At 35.3% G+C, this 14,753-nt stretch overlaps 1 protein-coding gene across 1 annotated transcript; it reads left to right on the top strand.

Moving 5' to 3' along the window:
- The first annotated feature begins 628 nt into the window (after positions 1 to 628).
- Positions 629 to 11,590, top strand: LOC103981256 (uncharacterized). The gene is made up of 11 exons (XM_009397917.3): positions 629 to 794; positions 919 to 1,002; positions 3,454 to 3,549; positions 3,750 to 3,825; positions 3,899 to 3,994; positions 4,132 to 4,220; positions 4,330 to 4,434; positions 6,641 to 6,778; positions 8,052 to 8,157; positions 10,240 to 10,442; positions 11,119 to 11,590. Exons 1-11 carry the CDS (start codon positions 726 to 728, stop codon positions 11,185 to 11,187), a joined length of 1,131 nt encoding a protein of 376 aa, XP_009396192.2. The 5' UTR covers positions 629 to 725; the 3' UTR covers positions 11,188 to 11,590.
- Positions 11,591 to 14,753: the final 3,163 nt, after the last annotated feature.

The following is a 14,753-nucleotide window of genomic DNA, read 5'->3' on the forward strand; positions in this document are numbered from 1 at the left end:
TTCATCAATTGTTATGCGTTGACCTAAACTGGATTAATTTCAATGATCCCTGATATGCACTGATGATGTTTGTCACCAAAATATCAAGATCAAAATTCATTTTTTAGAAAGCACAACCAATCTAAAAAATTATCAATCATCATGTTGCAAACAAGTTGATGATCAGAAACAAATAATCAGATCAAATTATAAATTTGAAAAGGTTCTAATTTGGATGTAGTGCAGGGCTTCTAACTCAATCCCATAGTGGTCGATGATGATGATGATGATAATGGCAATTAATTATATATATATACACACTAATACAAGCTTATGGAGACTTTAAGTTTTATTAGTACCATTTAAGAATTTAAAATTATTTAAAATTATTCAAAATATATTTTAATTCAAATAAATTAATATCAATCATGACTGAGACCAATTAATTCAAATTATCAGGCGTAATGGAGGATTTTAATATTTAGAGGAATACATGTGCTATGGAAATAGGCCATCTAAAATATATATACTTAAAAATGCTATAATAATAATAATAATAATAACAATAATAATAATAATAATAATAATAATAATAATGTATTATTATTATTATTATTATTTGTCGGGAGGCTCTCCCCGGCCGCTTCCCACCCCTTATTTCTTCGTTCGGCTTGGGGATCTGTCTTCTTCTTCTATAGCCCACGAATCTAAACCCTAATTTCTCTCCCCTTTCCCGTGTGTTGGCCATGGATGCTCGCCTTGTTGTCAATCTGAGCCTCTTGATCGTAGCGGCATCCCTCTGCCTGCAAGCTAGGGTATGCGTTTCCCTCCTCCTCTTTCAAATCTCCGATCTTTTTCCATGGGTTTGGTCGTACTTGCTCGAGTAATTGTTGACATTGTGGTAGCATCTCGAAATGGTCTGTGTGTTTGGTTACGCAGGGAGAGAGTAGCGGATCGGTCGTCTTCCTCGATGGATCGTCCCAGAGATATATCAGGAAACATCCACAAGATGCAGCAGGGAAGGTAATCTTGATCTTGTGTTGCTGGTTATGGCTTCATCTTCTCTAGATCGTTGTAATTTTTTGAACTTTTGAGCTCGTGGTTTGGATTTTTCTGGTCCTATTGCTAAACATCGAGACTTATTCGTCAGATCTTGATTCGTAGCCTTCTGGGTTCAAGACATTTGTGTTGGTGACCAGCCATTGTGCAAATAACAACCTGTTAGAAGTCCCTCGTCTGGAAATGAATTGGTAGCTGATCTCGTTTGAAATCAGATGGCATCAGTTGAGGAATTTGTTGTTCCTTAGCTGCGGTTATCTTGAATTAACTGGTGAATCTTCACCCACTCCTTAAGTCTTTACTTTAGCAGCATATACTCTCGAGACTATATACCCTATATCCACAACAAAATATCATGAAGCTAAACTGGGCCCTTTTGCGCAATGTTAGAAATAACTGGTCAGTTATCACAGATGTAATTAATTATTTTTTCTCCTGCCTTGTGTTAATGAACCAAAGTTTTAAAGCTTGCAGTTACGATTGCTCACCCACCTAATTTCCTAGTTACAAGATTTTCTGTATCCCTACTAAAAAATATGGGCTTATATTGTTCAAGGAGCAATTGGAACAAGCAATCTATGATACCATGGCTTCTATGTATGAGTCTGGAGTTTTTCGGTTTCATGGATTTAGTTACTAGATTGAGATGTCTATGATAATACTTGTTGGTAATTATTGATTTGTAACGTTAGTTTTAAGGCATGTTTAGCTATAAGTGGTAGAAGCCAAGTCTTGAGAATTGCAGGAAGTGAAATTAGACATCCATTGTTTAGTTGGTAGAATTTATTGAGAACTTGCTTTAGAATCCTAATACTTGTAGTAGACAAAATTGCATCATGTAGATCATGTAAAATTGGTTCTCGCAACAAACAAATGTTGTTCTAGAGAACAAAAAAATGAAGTGTTACATTCATACAGACAATGAATATGCAGAAAAAATAGAAATTGCTTAGGTTTCAGATAAAAAACTTGAGTCAGCTGACACAAACATTTATCTACCGAAGAAGTGATGACATCACTAATAACCTAATCCGATGTCTTGATAAAAGAAATTTACATTAATTAATGTTAACTACAGACTAAAAGCTTTTAAGAATTCTAGTACAAGGTGACAAGATATCTGGCAATTGGGCAAAAGGAAGAAAAAAATAGAAGAAGAAATCAATATCTACTTCTTTACCTTCCACAGAAGAGGCCATGGAGGGCCAACCGCAAACAGTAGTGGACAGCATGATATTCATTTCTGTCATTGGGTTTGTCAGCTTGTTGACAAGATCTATGAGACCATAGGAGAGCTTGCCTGGTGGAACCTAGTAAGGGAGCATCCGAAAGAGATTAGAACGGGAGGGTAGAGGAGGGTAAGGATTGTACCTGCAAAAGAATTGAGTGTCTTAGACAGGAAGGTGACTTTAACGTTTAAGCCATTTCCCTATGGAAGTGGCTAAAAAAAAACAAATGAATGAACTACCTTTTCTTGTTCTCACTTTTGAGTGCTACGAATTCAACTTTGGTAGCCCTCTTGCTGAAGTCAAAATAAAGTTGCAACTTGAGTTCCTTATTACCTCTGGCAATTCATTAAACACAAGGATGTGCTACACTTCCTATACTTTCTCACTGCCAAGGCCTACTTTCTTGAATGTAAATATACCCTAAATTAACAGCAGAGAATGTTTGAATGTGAAGAAACTGTAACTATTCCTTGTTGCTGCCATGAGAACATCAGGTAGGTATCTACCAAAAAGATATGAAAGTGGGTTCATTTTTCCCTCCTCCCTCTATCCCCTTCTCTTTTCTGTATAAGGAACATAGACAAAAATTTCTCTCTTGTTGCTAAAGTTTACCTATCTTCTCTAATTGCATTATTATCAAGAATATCATCCGTTTACTTGACTAATCCTAGTTCAGAGAAAATAGAGCTTAATCATGTGGTTTATTTTGTGCTTGAAGACATTAGGATGATGAAGGACTTGAACATCCGTAAGCCAAACTGAGATCTAAAGGAACCAAAGTAGACTAAAATATAACTGTTTTACAGAATGCTTGCAGTTTCATTTAGTTAAGTGCTAGTATTTTCTATAATTATCTCCATTTTTAATTCAATGAGGAAGAAAAAAAATTGTTCTGTGCTTGCAAATGTTCATAGTAGTATTTATGATATGTTTCACCTAGATGAAACATGTCAATATCTTTTCTTTTATCATGTGACCTTCTGGCGTGGTAATGAATCTTGATCATTTGTTTACAGTGAAGTTTATTTTGACTATGTTTAGTCGTGTTTGTAAATCTAGATGGATCTTCCTCTCGTCATTATATGATACTTCAACACTTCAAAAATTATGGGTAGTTTGTGCTTTGTTTGTAATTTCTTCTAATACCTTAAATGACATGATTGTGGAACTTTTTTTATTGTCACAGCTGAACTCAATGTCTTCGTTTGAAGTTGCTGCAACCATGTCAGTCTTACTTGGTTTTGCACCACCTTCCTCGCTTCCAGCTGATTCTTCATGTAAGGTACACTTCATAGGAACCATTTTCTCTCTTAGATCTATCCCCTTTTAGGGAAGTGTAGTAATAAGTTGTACTGGTAGCGGACAAATCCTAATTAGTTCAATGCGTAGGGATGAACTCCTACTCCTATGCTGTTTTCCCATCATATATACTGTCAGTCTATCACTAATCAAGGCTGACACTGGGTGATGTTTCATTGGCAGCTAAATAAGGTTCTACTTCCCAATCCCTTTGACAGACCACATGCTCTTTTCATGCTGGAAATTAGTGGAATTGAGCGTCAGTATATTTGTCTTTGTGAATCTTCAAAGCAATGTTTGTGATGAGGCTTATACAGTTCTGTTTCTTGCAGAACCACTGCTCTCTGCTGAGAATCTAAAAAGCCAAACCAGTAATGTTTTCAGCAGTAGGATTTCTGGTTCAAGCAAGGCAAAACTAGAACTTCCAGGTGTTTGAATTTTGTCTGATGTAGTTCTCCTTTAAAGATATGCACAACCATGATCACCTTTTATGACTTATCTTTCATGTGTCACATCTTTTCAAAAGTGATGAGTTCCAGTACATTAAATTTACAAGTTTCTTTAGGTGAAGATCAAGTTTCTGTTGTTCCCTTGGATGACCCTTTGGATCTTGATTGTGATGCTGCTTGTCTTGATAAGGAGCTAAAAGATCTTGTAAGTTTAGTTCTTTGCTTGGCAGTTTATTAGCTGTTGAAGGTTACTAGCACCTGTGAATATATTAGTATCTTTTATTAGCATACTGTGAAAGATCACTTTTATGCAGGCAAATTGGATGGGAGGATCATATGTTGGCACCATAAAATCACAAGATGGGAAACTGACTGTTCCATTAGCCACTGGTAGCACTTTGAATCTGCATGTTGTAAAGGTTCAGCTCTCACCAGCATCCTCCACCGTTACCATGCTGTTCGTTTTAGCAGGATATATATTGCTTTGGAAACCAAAAAGTAGTGTTAATTTATAATTGAATGTTTTGGTTATGCACTTCTTTTCAAAAAAACTCGAGATTTTTGTTTAGTGGTATCATGTAGAAGTCATCTACCATGATAGGATTCCAAAATATTTTCCAGTACCACATATTTCACATATTTGAATGCTAGCCAAGTGCGCATAGGGCTAATAATGGGTTGAACCTGACCTAAGCCAATCCTCAAGCATCCAGCTTAGCTTTGTTCAACTTGACTCAAGCATGACCTGCTTGGCTCAGGTCCTATGTTTGTACAAATAAGTTCATCAATAAGTACTGTACGGTGGCTTTTATCACCCCCTCCATAGGCTGTTGTGGGTTAGGTCCATTGCACTCCCATTAGCCCCATCTCCTACTAGAGCAGGCCCTCAAAGCTGCTATCACACATTGATAGAAGTCATTACCTCATCTCTCTTATTTTTCATCTTCTTTCTCAACTCCTCTTCCTCACCTTCATCACTCTGTTGGATCTCTCTGTTTTTTTTTTTGGTTTGACTCCAGTGATTATGCTGATATTTTTCCTGCCCTTCCCCTGTACAAGTTTGATGATGGAGGCAGAAGAGGCACCATTTAGAGCCACTTTCTCATGAAAGCTTGTTTGCAAAAGCCAAGAGGTTGGAAGGGTGGAGGGTGAAGGTGGCCTTATTGAAGCACATGATTTAGCCTTTGCATGGCCTGACTTGACTGACTATGCCTCTAGGAGAGTTGGTTGTACCTTTCTGTCACCTAGCTTGACAGCATTTGTTTGCTGGTCCTTAATTCAATCAACTCCTTGTCCTCTTCGACACGTCCCTTACTGAGAAGTGTGACCTAGTCATCATCTTAATTCCCTTTACTCATTAGAAGTCACCCGGGGTCCAGCTTTCTTACAGGCTGACTTAATGGGTCTGATCTGGCTAAGGATCATTACCAGCCCTACTTGCCCTGTTCAATATTAGTCCATATATCTATTGGTGCAGACATATGTTTGTTTATGCATGGTTGTAAGGATTGCATGCCTATCATCCCCTAGGGAAATTTTCATATAATCCAAAATTTAATATTTTTTGCTGAAATATTTTTTGCATTGGTTAGAGTTTAACTTTTTCAGTTACAGACGTATTGGATAATTCATATCATATTATTTGGCTTAGTCACTATCTAAATTTGTCTGAATGAATCAACTTATTACTACTGAAAGCAAGATTAGTCAAACTCTGGATTAGTGCATTTTATGCAGGGGAGAGCCGAATGTAAATTCTACTTTATGGCTTGGTTGTCGTTGTTGTTGTTGTAAGCAGGGCAGAGCGAATTTCTCGCATGGGCAGGACTTTGGGGAATATAAGAAGTTAAAATTTATCTCTTACTTCTCAATTAAAGAAAGCATTCTGACAAAAGTGATAATCATTCTGACAAAACATCAATACAAAAGAATCATTTTGGAAAATTTTCTTTCTTTCTGAAGTTAGCTGAACGGTTAGTTATTGGCTATATTTCTAACCTCACATTCTAGATGGTTACGTAACTGGTATCTGTCTGAATAGCAACTTAAGAATGGGTTTAGAATGGAATCAAACATATCAAATAACCAGTTTTTTCAATGGAGACATGAAAACAAATAGACTTGGTTTGGAACAATGGGAATGTTTCATAAATAAATTTAAAGCTCTGTACCTTACAACTTGTCAACATAATATCATGCATTAGCAAAGGTAGAGTTGGAAGTTTTATGCTTGCCTTTTCCTTGAATCCTGGCTTGCTTTTCTGCAGCAGTTGTTGGTCACATGCCTTGTACAAGTTAGTAAAAGTCCTCAGACCTAATAGTATTCAGAAAGAAACCTGTTATCAAGAAGCTTGGTTTGTGTTAGGGCCACAGAGAACTGAAAGTTACATACAAGATGCTTGGTATGTAATAATCCACTCAAGTATCCGTTGCTAACTCATAAATATGCCATCCCTGTGAGTGAAGTTTTTTAGTGAGAGAATGGCTTTAAATGATAGGTAGTTTCAAGCATTATCTGTTCCATCTATTTAATGGCACATGCACTTATGTTGGCATCTGTTTTTCTTTCACATATAAGTATGTTCCTTCTTGATACTTGACAATTGTTGTGCACATGCTTTGCAGAAAGCGGACCTTCAATTTGCATCTGGTATTGTTTCTTTGATTAGAAATGTTAAAAAGACAGTGGAGTTTCATGAAGACTTGTCAGAAAGTAACATTAAACTTTCAGAAATTATGACAGGCCGTTTCACAGGCATTGAGGTGATTTTTTTATTGTCTCTCTATAATTTCTTATCCTGAGCAATACTCATCTTGGTGACTGTTTCAAGTGTTCTGATTGTTTCTTGTTGGTGAGTTATTACAAAAGAAGCTCATTGCCTGCAAATTTACATGATAACAAAGTATTTTCTTCAGCTAATGAGATTATGTTTAGCTGAGCTATATTTACATACATGATGCTCTCATGTCTTATGCTTGTGCAATTATATAATAGAGGCAAATGTACTGTAACTATTTGACTTATTGCTTGACATAAAATATTACACTCTTTAGAAATATTTTCCAAGTATTTTCTTCAGTTAATGCAATTCTGTTTGGCTGTGAGCTATATTTACATACACAATGTGCTCACATCATGTACTTGTGCATTTAATAAGGGAGGCAAATGTACTGTAACTATTTGACCTATTGCTTGGCATAGAAGACTACACTTTTTGGAAAGATAGTCGAGAAGCCATGACATTCATTTGAGAATCCTCCATGTATCAGTCCAAGGCAAAGATCCGGGCATATGGTGATATGCACTGTTCGTTGAAATTATGGTTATGGAGTTGCACCTAAATTACTTCAAGATTTCCTAACAGAAGTTTAGCATGGCATTCATTTTCTGCTGTTTTGCTTGATATTAGGAATTTGTCTCGGAAATTTGAATTCCATTATTGATGTATTTATTTCAGATTTCCAGGCAATTATTTCTTATGACCTTAGCGAGTCCGGGGAAACTAACTAGTTTTTTGTTTCTTCTGGGACTTCCCTGTGATCCTAAAACATGTCTTTGAATGATACTTTTAAGAATTATGATGTCATATGAGTAGTAGGATTTGTTTTCCAATAAATGACAACATAAGCATCTTTTAAAGTGTGCTGAGGTAAGTTTGTGTTGGTTTCCTTGAACTTATGTAAAGCCTTTTGTAATTAGATATACTGTAACATAGGTGTTTCCTTAATGTTTCAAGAGAGTTTGTAAAAAAAATGGTTTAAAATAATTAATTTTATGATATTCCTGCTTTTTGTTAAGCTACGGTTAGTTGTTCCTAGATATCTTTAATTTTTAGCACAAAATGTTAAAATATAATGGTGTATTATATAATCTAGCAGCATCACTACTCTTTTTACTTATTCCACTCAGTAAGAAATGCTTGGTTCCATCATTGGCCATAACTATATCAGAGTTCTATGAAACTTGTAACCGTAGTCACTGATTGTTTTGTTTTATATATATGTATTCTTGAGTAACTTCATGATAATAATACAGGCTCTTATAGCGGAATATGGTTGGGGGGACATTTCTCATCAGGGGGCAGAGCTGCTTCAGACCATACTTCTGAAGTTGTCTGATATGTTACAAGTATCTTACAGAGGTTAGTGGTGATTGTTTCCTAGCCTAATCAAATTACTTTTGTGCCTTATTTTTATCTTCTTGTCAATGTAATAAAGAATTAACATATGTCTTGCAACTTTCTGGGAGGTAGCAATTCATGAATTTAACTGAAAGATGACTAAAATACCTGGTTTAATTTCTCTGTAATGGTGACTAGAGGATTTATTGGACACCTTTCTGTTAAATGGGGTTACAAATGTATTTTGAAAATTGGTTCAAGTGCTAGCACAATTATGAGCTAGTAATGGCTTTTGACTCTTCCTGGATAAGCCTAAACTTCCTGCCAGAGTCTGCTTAAATATGAAATATGGGGCCAACATATCTGATCATCATGACATTGGCCTTATATTGCATCTCAATTGTATAATATTTTTAACTGATCTACATGACACTAGTAAGTATGTGATAAGATATTCAAAATTTTTGACATATGATTATTGTCCATTTTCAGATGAATATTTCAACAATCCGTGTGGAATCTTTAATTGAATTTTAGAATTATATATATAAATTAATTCACTCTAAATTATTTATAACTTTTTTATTGTCATCCTGTTATTGCATGTTGTTTGTTATCTTTGTTATATATTGTTACTAATTTTAATGTTTTTCTACCTTTTGATGGTTTACACAAATAAACTTCTCATGCATGTTCTGAACATGTGAAAATGTTTGTTATTTTTTCTTTTTCTCATTGCTTGTGCTAGTTTTCTCTGAGCTATTAAATTGCCAAATATCTTCTGTTTTTTCTGAGTATTATATTCGTTTTGAACTTATTTAATTTTTATGTTTACCTTGTCTGATCTTATCATGAATGTCAGTCATAACTGCCCCTTTTAGCACATCCAAGGTCACAGCAACCAAATTATTTGGGATTCCAAAACTGACTGTATCACCCAATATGATTTGGTTTCTACCGGTTCGATAGGAGATCAGCATGCTAACTGGGTGATTTTGCCCAGTTTAATCAGGGATATGCTGTTGGGTGGTAAAAAGACTGGTACCAAAGGCTTATCATTCTTTTTGGTATCTTTTTGTTTTATCTATGACAGTTATCAATCTCTTTTTCCTCTGTCTCTCCTCTCCCCCCACCCCCACCAATTTGTCTCTCAATCTCCCCGACTTTTCTCTTCCTTGCTCTTTCCCTTCTCTGCCTCTTCCCAACTGACACTATCGCCAAATCATCATTGTCGTCGTCATCTCCTCCACTTTGCCACCATCACTTCCTTTCCCCGGTAGACATCGTAACCTCTTCCGCCTGTTTCTACTCTCTCTTCTTCTTCCTCCCCCCTAGTCAAACCCATATCAGTCGGCACGAGAGCATACATTGTGTTGGTATGCCAACCACTAGTACCATCCTGGTCTTCCGAAGGATTGGTATGGATTTCATACCAAAACTTTAAACCTAGGGCACATGTAAGTGGTGCAGGTATGGAACCAAACCTTATGGGCTCATGCATTTTGCTTTTTGTCGTCTCATGCCAGTTGCACGGCAGTGTTTGTTATGATGGCCTAATTCTATATTTGATTTCCAAAAATGCAGAGAAAATGCCATGTTCCAAATTTTACTATTGTGTGAAGCTTACTTCTCTTTCATTGTGTTACTAAATACTGAATGGAAATAGAAAAGAAGTAGCTCCAAATAAAGCTTTACAATAGTTTAAGATTAAGCAGTTTTTAATGGAAAGGTTTTTATATATGAAAATATGAAGACGAGAAAAGATGATATGAATGTTCACAATGATATTGGTTTTTCATATCTGCAGCATTAAAAATGGTTTTGGGTTTTCATTTCTAGGATATATATGAACAAATTAAGCAACAAGCTCAAACAAATTAGTGACTGAAACTAGTATTTAATTTGTGCAAGTATTCTTATGGTTTTTTCTTACTCCTCTTATTATAGTTTAAAATTTTCATTGCAAGGCTAAATATTTAGTTACCTAGCAACAATATAAGAAAACTAATAACTAAATCTAATTGGTCTAATTGTTGAATTGTTTTACTTCATTCTTGATTAATTTTTGTGAGTGTTCTTGATGTTTTTGTTTTAATCTTACAGGGAAGATTGTTGGAGTTGTCATATTAACCAATGAGCCTTCTTCAGAGTCAGGAATGTTGGTAGATGTGACATATACAGCACAAATTTCAAGATTGTTAGAAGAAGAGAGCTCATCTACTTCATCTGACTCGGAGGTGCTGCTGGTTAGGCGGAGTTTGGCTTGGATAACTGGAGTTATCCTTCTTATATCAACTCTCATTGGGGTGAGGAGAATCAGTTATATACATTTATGAAATTCGTAGTTCTCACTGCATTATGTGGTTCATGCATACATAAATACACATTACGAAAAACAAATAGGTTTTCTGCAAGTATTAGGGAGCTATCCTTTTCTAGCAACTATATTTATATAAGCATGCATCTTTACATGATAAGTACTTGATATTAATACACATCTGTCACATCAAAATTCATGTTTTGTATATTTGTTGAACTAACACGAAAAGAATGCCATAAAAAAACATTCATTTACAAAACTGTTATAAACTACTATAGTTAATGATCAAGATAATTGACCTAATCCAAATCTTGTCAAATTGGTAGATGTAAAATTTCTGTTTGTTTTCAGTCTTTCACTTCGGAGCATCTAAGACATCATAAATCATGTTCAGTGAAACTGATATTTGATGTAGGGTGTTCCCTACTACTATGAGGTTATTGAATGAAGGTCGAGTCCTCTAGACTATATTCTTACAACTCTCTCTATGTTTTGTGTCTACTGCTCCCTTACAAGTGGGTAATTATGGCAATAGTGCTTAGATCAGTATTCATGCCTACATCATCAAATAGAAATGGCACCCCTCCTCACCCAACATCCAGTGACAAAGTCTGTTGTTTTATGTAAAATCTGCATTCTGATGGTGTGGCTTTGTCGTACAGGTTTACTTGCTACTCAATATGCCACTTACAAGGGACACCCTTCTTTACTCCAATGTCAAGCTAGATTGATCTCAAAGGTATCAATATATCTCTTTTGAAGTTGCCGTTTAAGAGGTTTGGACAATGTTATCAGATGAGTTTTTCCTGGGCACGCCCTTAGCAATTGTCATATGGAATAAATATTTTCCTGGTTGTAAGTGCCACATGCCACTCTAATTTTACAGTGTACTATCCACCTTATTCATTCACGAGTCATATGCAGAGCAAGTACTTGTGGGAGGATGATACTGCAAATAATAATAATAATATGTTTGGACCGTATTATCATGTAAGTTTTCCCCCGTCATGCTCTTGGCAGCAGCTATTACTGAATAATAATTTCTGGTTGTACATGTCACTCTCATTTTGTCAGATAAATGTACCATGGAAAAACATCTCTCATGGATAATATGATTTGTTATTGTTTGCATAAGGTTTACATTTATTATTTTCTGCTTGAAATATTGTTTAACCTTGGCGATCACTTTGGAATTGTGTTGCATTTTGCAAGCGATGGATACCAACATTATCTGGAGCTGTCTTTCATGTACAATCTCATGATTCTGCTACTACTATTATCATTCTCTTTTCAACTTCGAGATTATTGAAAGTATGCAATGAATCAAATTCAACAGTCAAGCATCCACGGGACTGATCCTTGCCATAATTTAAATTGAAAAGTGTGAACAATGTATGAACACATTCGATAAAGACCCAGTGATATTATACCTTCATTTATTTTTTCATCTTTTGACTTGTTACATCTTCAGTCGTTTGGTAGTCCGTCAAACTTTGATGCACCAAAGTTATTTCAAATCACCGATTATTCTTATTCTTATTCTGATATTACTTCAAATCACCAATTATTCTTACGCTGATATGGGATTGGGCGACTTGTGTTTGATTTTGTTGATGTGTATGAATCCTTTTGATGCAGGAAAATGACTTCCTTATAGAATTTGAAATTTCAAGATTGTTCATTGCTTACTTCGTCATTACGTATCAGTCACATAAATATTCTATTTCTACGAGGAAAATGACTTCCTCATATAATTTGATCCTATGTCTATGAGGAAAATAACTTCCTCATAGAATTTGAAGTTTCAAGATTACTCATTGCTTGCTCTCTTGCATAAAATCCTTTTGATGAAGGAAATTCACTTTCTCATTACGTATCGGTCTCATAAATGTCCTATGTCTACGAGGGAAATGACTTTCTCATAGAATTTGAAGTTCCAAGATTGCTTATTACTTGCTCTCTTGCATAGAATCCTTTTGATGAAGGAAAATGACTTACTTATTATGTATCAATCCCATAAATGTTAAAATGTCCTATGTCTACGAGGAAAATGACTTCTTCATATAATTTGAAGTTCCAAGATTACTCATTGTTTGCTCTCTTATATATAATCCTTTTGATGAAGGAAATTGACTTTCTCATTATATATCGGTCCCATAAATATCTTATGTCTATGAGGGAAATGACTTCCTAATAGAATTTGAAGTTCCTAGATTGCTCATTACTTGCTCTTTTGCATAGAATCTTTTTTATGAACGAAAATGACTTCCTTATTACGTATCAGTCTCAATGTCCTATGTCTATAATTTTCCTCATAGAATTTGAAGTTCCAAGATTACTGCTTGCTCTCTTGCATAGAATCCTTTTGATGAAGGAATTTGACTTCCTCATTACGTATTGGTCCCATAAATGACTTTCTCATAGAATTTGACTATGTCTACGAGGGAAATGACTTTCTCATAGAATTTGAAGTTTCAAGATTGCTCACTACTTGCTCTCTTGCATAGAATCTTTTTGATGAAGGAAAATGATTTATTACGTATCAGTCCCATAAATGTCCTATGTTTATGAGGAAAATGACTTCCTCATAGAATTTGAAGTTCCAAGATTGCTCATTGCTTACTCTTTTCTCTTTTCATCATCTTCAGTTCAGTATGTTTGTATCATCTTTTCTTTCTAATATCTTGCTTTTAGAAAATGAAGTAGATAAGCTATCTTTGATAAAATAATTACAATAAGCTAAGCATTATCTTTACTCTTTAAGAGTCTTTTATAGTTTCCAAAGCTCCACTAGAGAATTGGATTGTTCTAGTTACATCCATTCTTCAAAAGTTAAGAGACTATGGTTATTTGACTTCATCGGCTTCTTAAGAATTGAACAATATACATTAAACTAGTTAGCTTATTCTTTACTCGTACTTCTGGAGTACTTGAAATGTTGTACTACTTGTATTGAGTTGGTTACTGAAATTCACATCCTCTCATTGAACTTCTAAGATGCTAGAAGTGTTGTTCTAAAAGATTAAAATTTTACGTCATCTAAAAGTGTTTTCCTAGAAGTACTGTCCTGGAAGAGTAAGTTTTTGATAGATCGGGTCATCTCTTTAGGATTGTATTAACTTTTTTATATTTTTTACTGTCCACTTCTCTGAGTGGAAAATGGTATCATAGCATGTTACCTACTCTCTTTTTTAGTCAATCACCATTGCATCAATTTGAAGTCCCACATTTTCGACTATCTTATGAGCCCTTCGACACAATTCTTGTTGACACAATCCTTGTGAAGCTCTCTAGCAACTGCCCTTCTATCTTATCTTGATATTTAGAGTTTATCATTTCATTCCCCGTCGTCTCTCAACCCCCTTTCGCACCTTTCATATTAAAGAGCATAGGATTGATGATTATTTAAGAGTCTCACATTCGTAGTATCATAGAGTTCTTTAATACCGACAGCTCTGTCTCATATCCATTTTCTTCCCTTTGTGATCAAAAGATATCTACTATGATATAATAGCACTTTCTTTGAATTCATCTTCATTTTGATTTTGATTTATGTATTATTTTAGTTAATCAAGTCTCTATGGACTCATCATCGCTTTTGTGGTCCTATTAGGTTCGGATGTTTCAAGTATTTGTTAATTTGTTTCTTCCGCTCTAATACTCTAGACAAAACCAGGACTGCTATTCAAGATGCGTGAGAAGGCAATGTCACACAGAGTGGCTAGTTTGCTCATCCATTTCGGTGCGCAAAACTTGCACCCAGAATGTCACTTAGCTTCGACTTAGTGTCATGAAAGCATCGCATTCATGCAACCTTATTAGGGTGCAGCAAGGGAACAGAGATGCTTTCACAGTTCAAAACTCTACATGTTTTCCGGGTTGCAGTAATGCTCACAGGCAGGAACTACATATGCTCACCAAACTGGTTTTTCCTGTGGTCCATCTCTCTACCTTCTTGTTATCTAATGCTTGATCTTGAACAAACAGTGATTAGGTGACATGAACTCTGCATGATGCTTTTTGACAACATGTACAGGATATACTTATATATTGTCACAGTCAACAAAGGTCCCCAAGTCTCCTCCATGGCTTGAAGACACACAAGAAAGGCCAGTCAAGGAACAAATATGGTGGTCCAAGTGACATCTAGGAAAGAGGGGCAAATATAGATTTAATTGTCAAGATCCAAGCATGAGTACCAACTGCAATAAACAATGAGAACATTTTCTTTGCTGTCATAATTCATGAAATTAATTAGTTTATGGTACAAAGTCAGAGGTTTGCTTGCCTCTCTGAA

The sequence above is a fragment of the Musa acuminata genome, chromosome BXJ2-4 (assembly GCF_036884655.1).
Source record: "Musa acuminata AAA Group cultivar baxijiao chromosome BXJ2-4, Cavendish_Baxijiao_AAA, whole genome shotgun sequence".
Lineage (NCBI taxonomy): Eukaryota > Viridiplantae > Streptophyta > Magnoliopsida > Zingiberales > Musaceae > Musa > Musa acuminata.

What these genes read in the sequence shown, in the direction of transcription:
- LOC103981256 (XM_009397917.3), top strand. Translation starts at nt 726, where the DNA reads ATGGATGCTCGCCTTGTTGTCAATCTGAGCCTCTTGATCGTAGCGGCA. An exon ending in GTTACAAGTATCTTACAGAG is followed by an intron (nt 8,158 to 10,239) that starts GTTAGTGGTGAT and finishes TTAATCTTACAG; the next exon opens with GGAAGATTGTTGGAGTTGTC. An exon ending in TTATATCAACTCTCATTGGG is followed by an intron (nt 10,443 to 11,118) that starts GTGAGGAGAATC and finishes TTTGTCGTACAG; the next exon opens with GTTTACTTGCTACTCAATAT.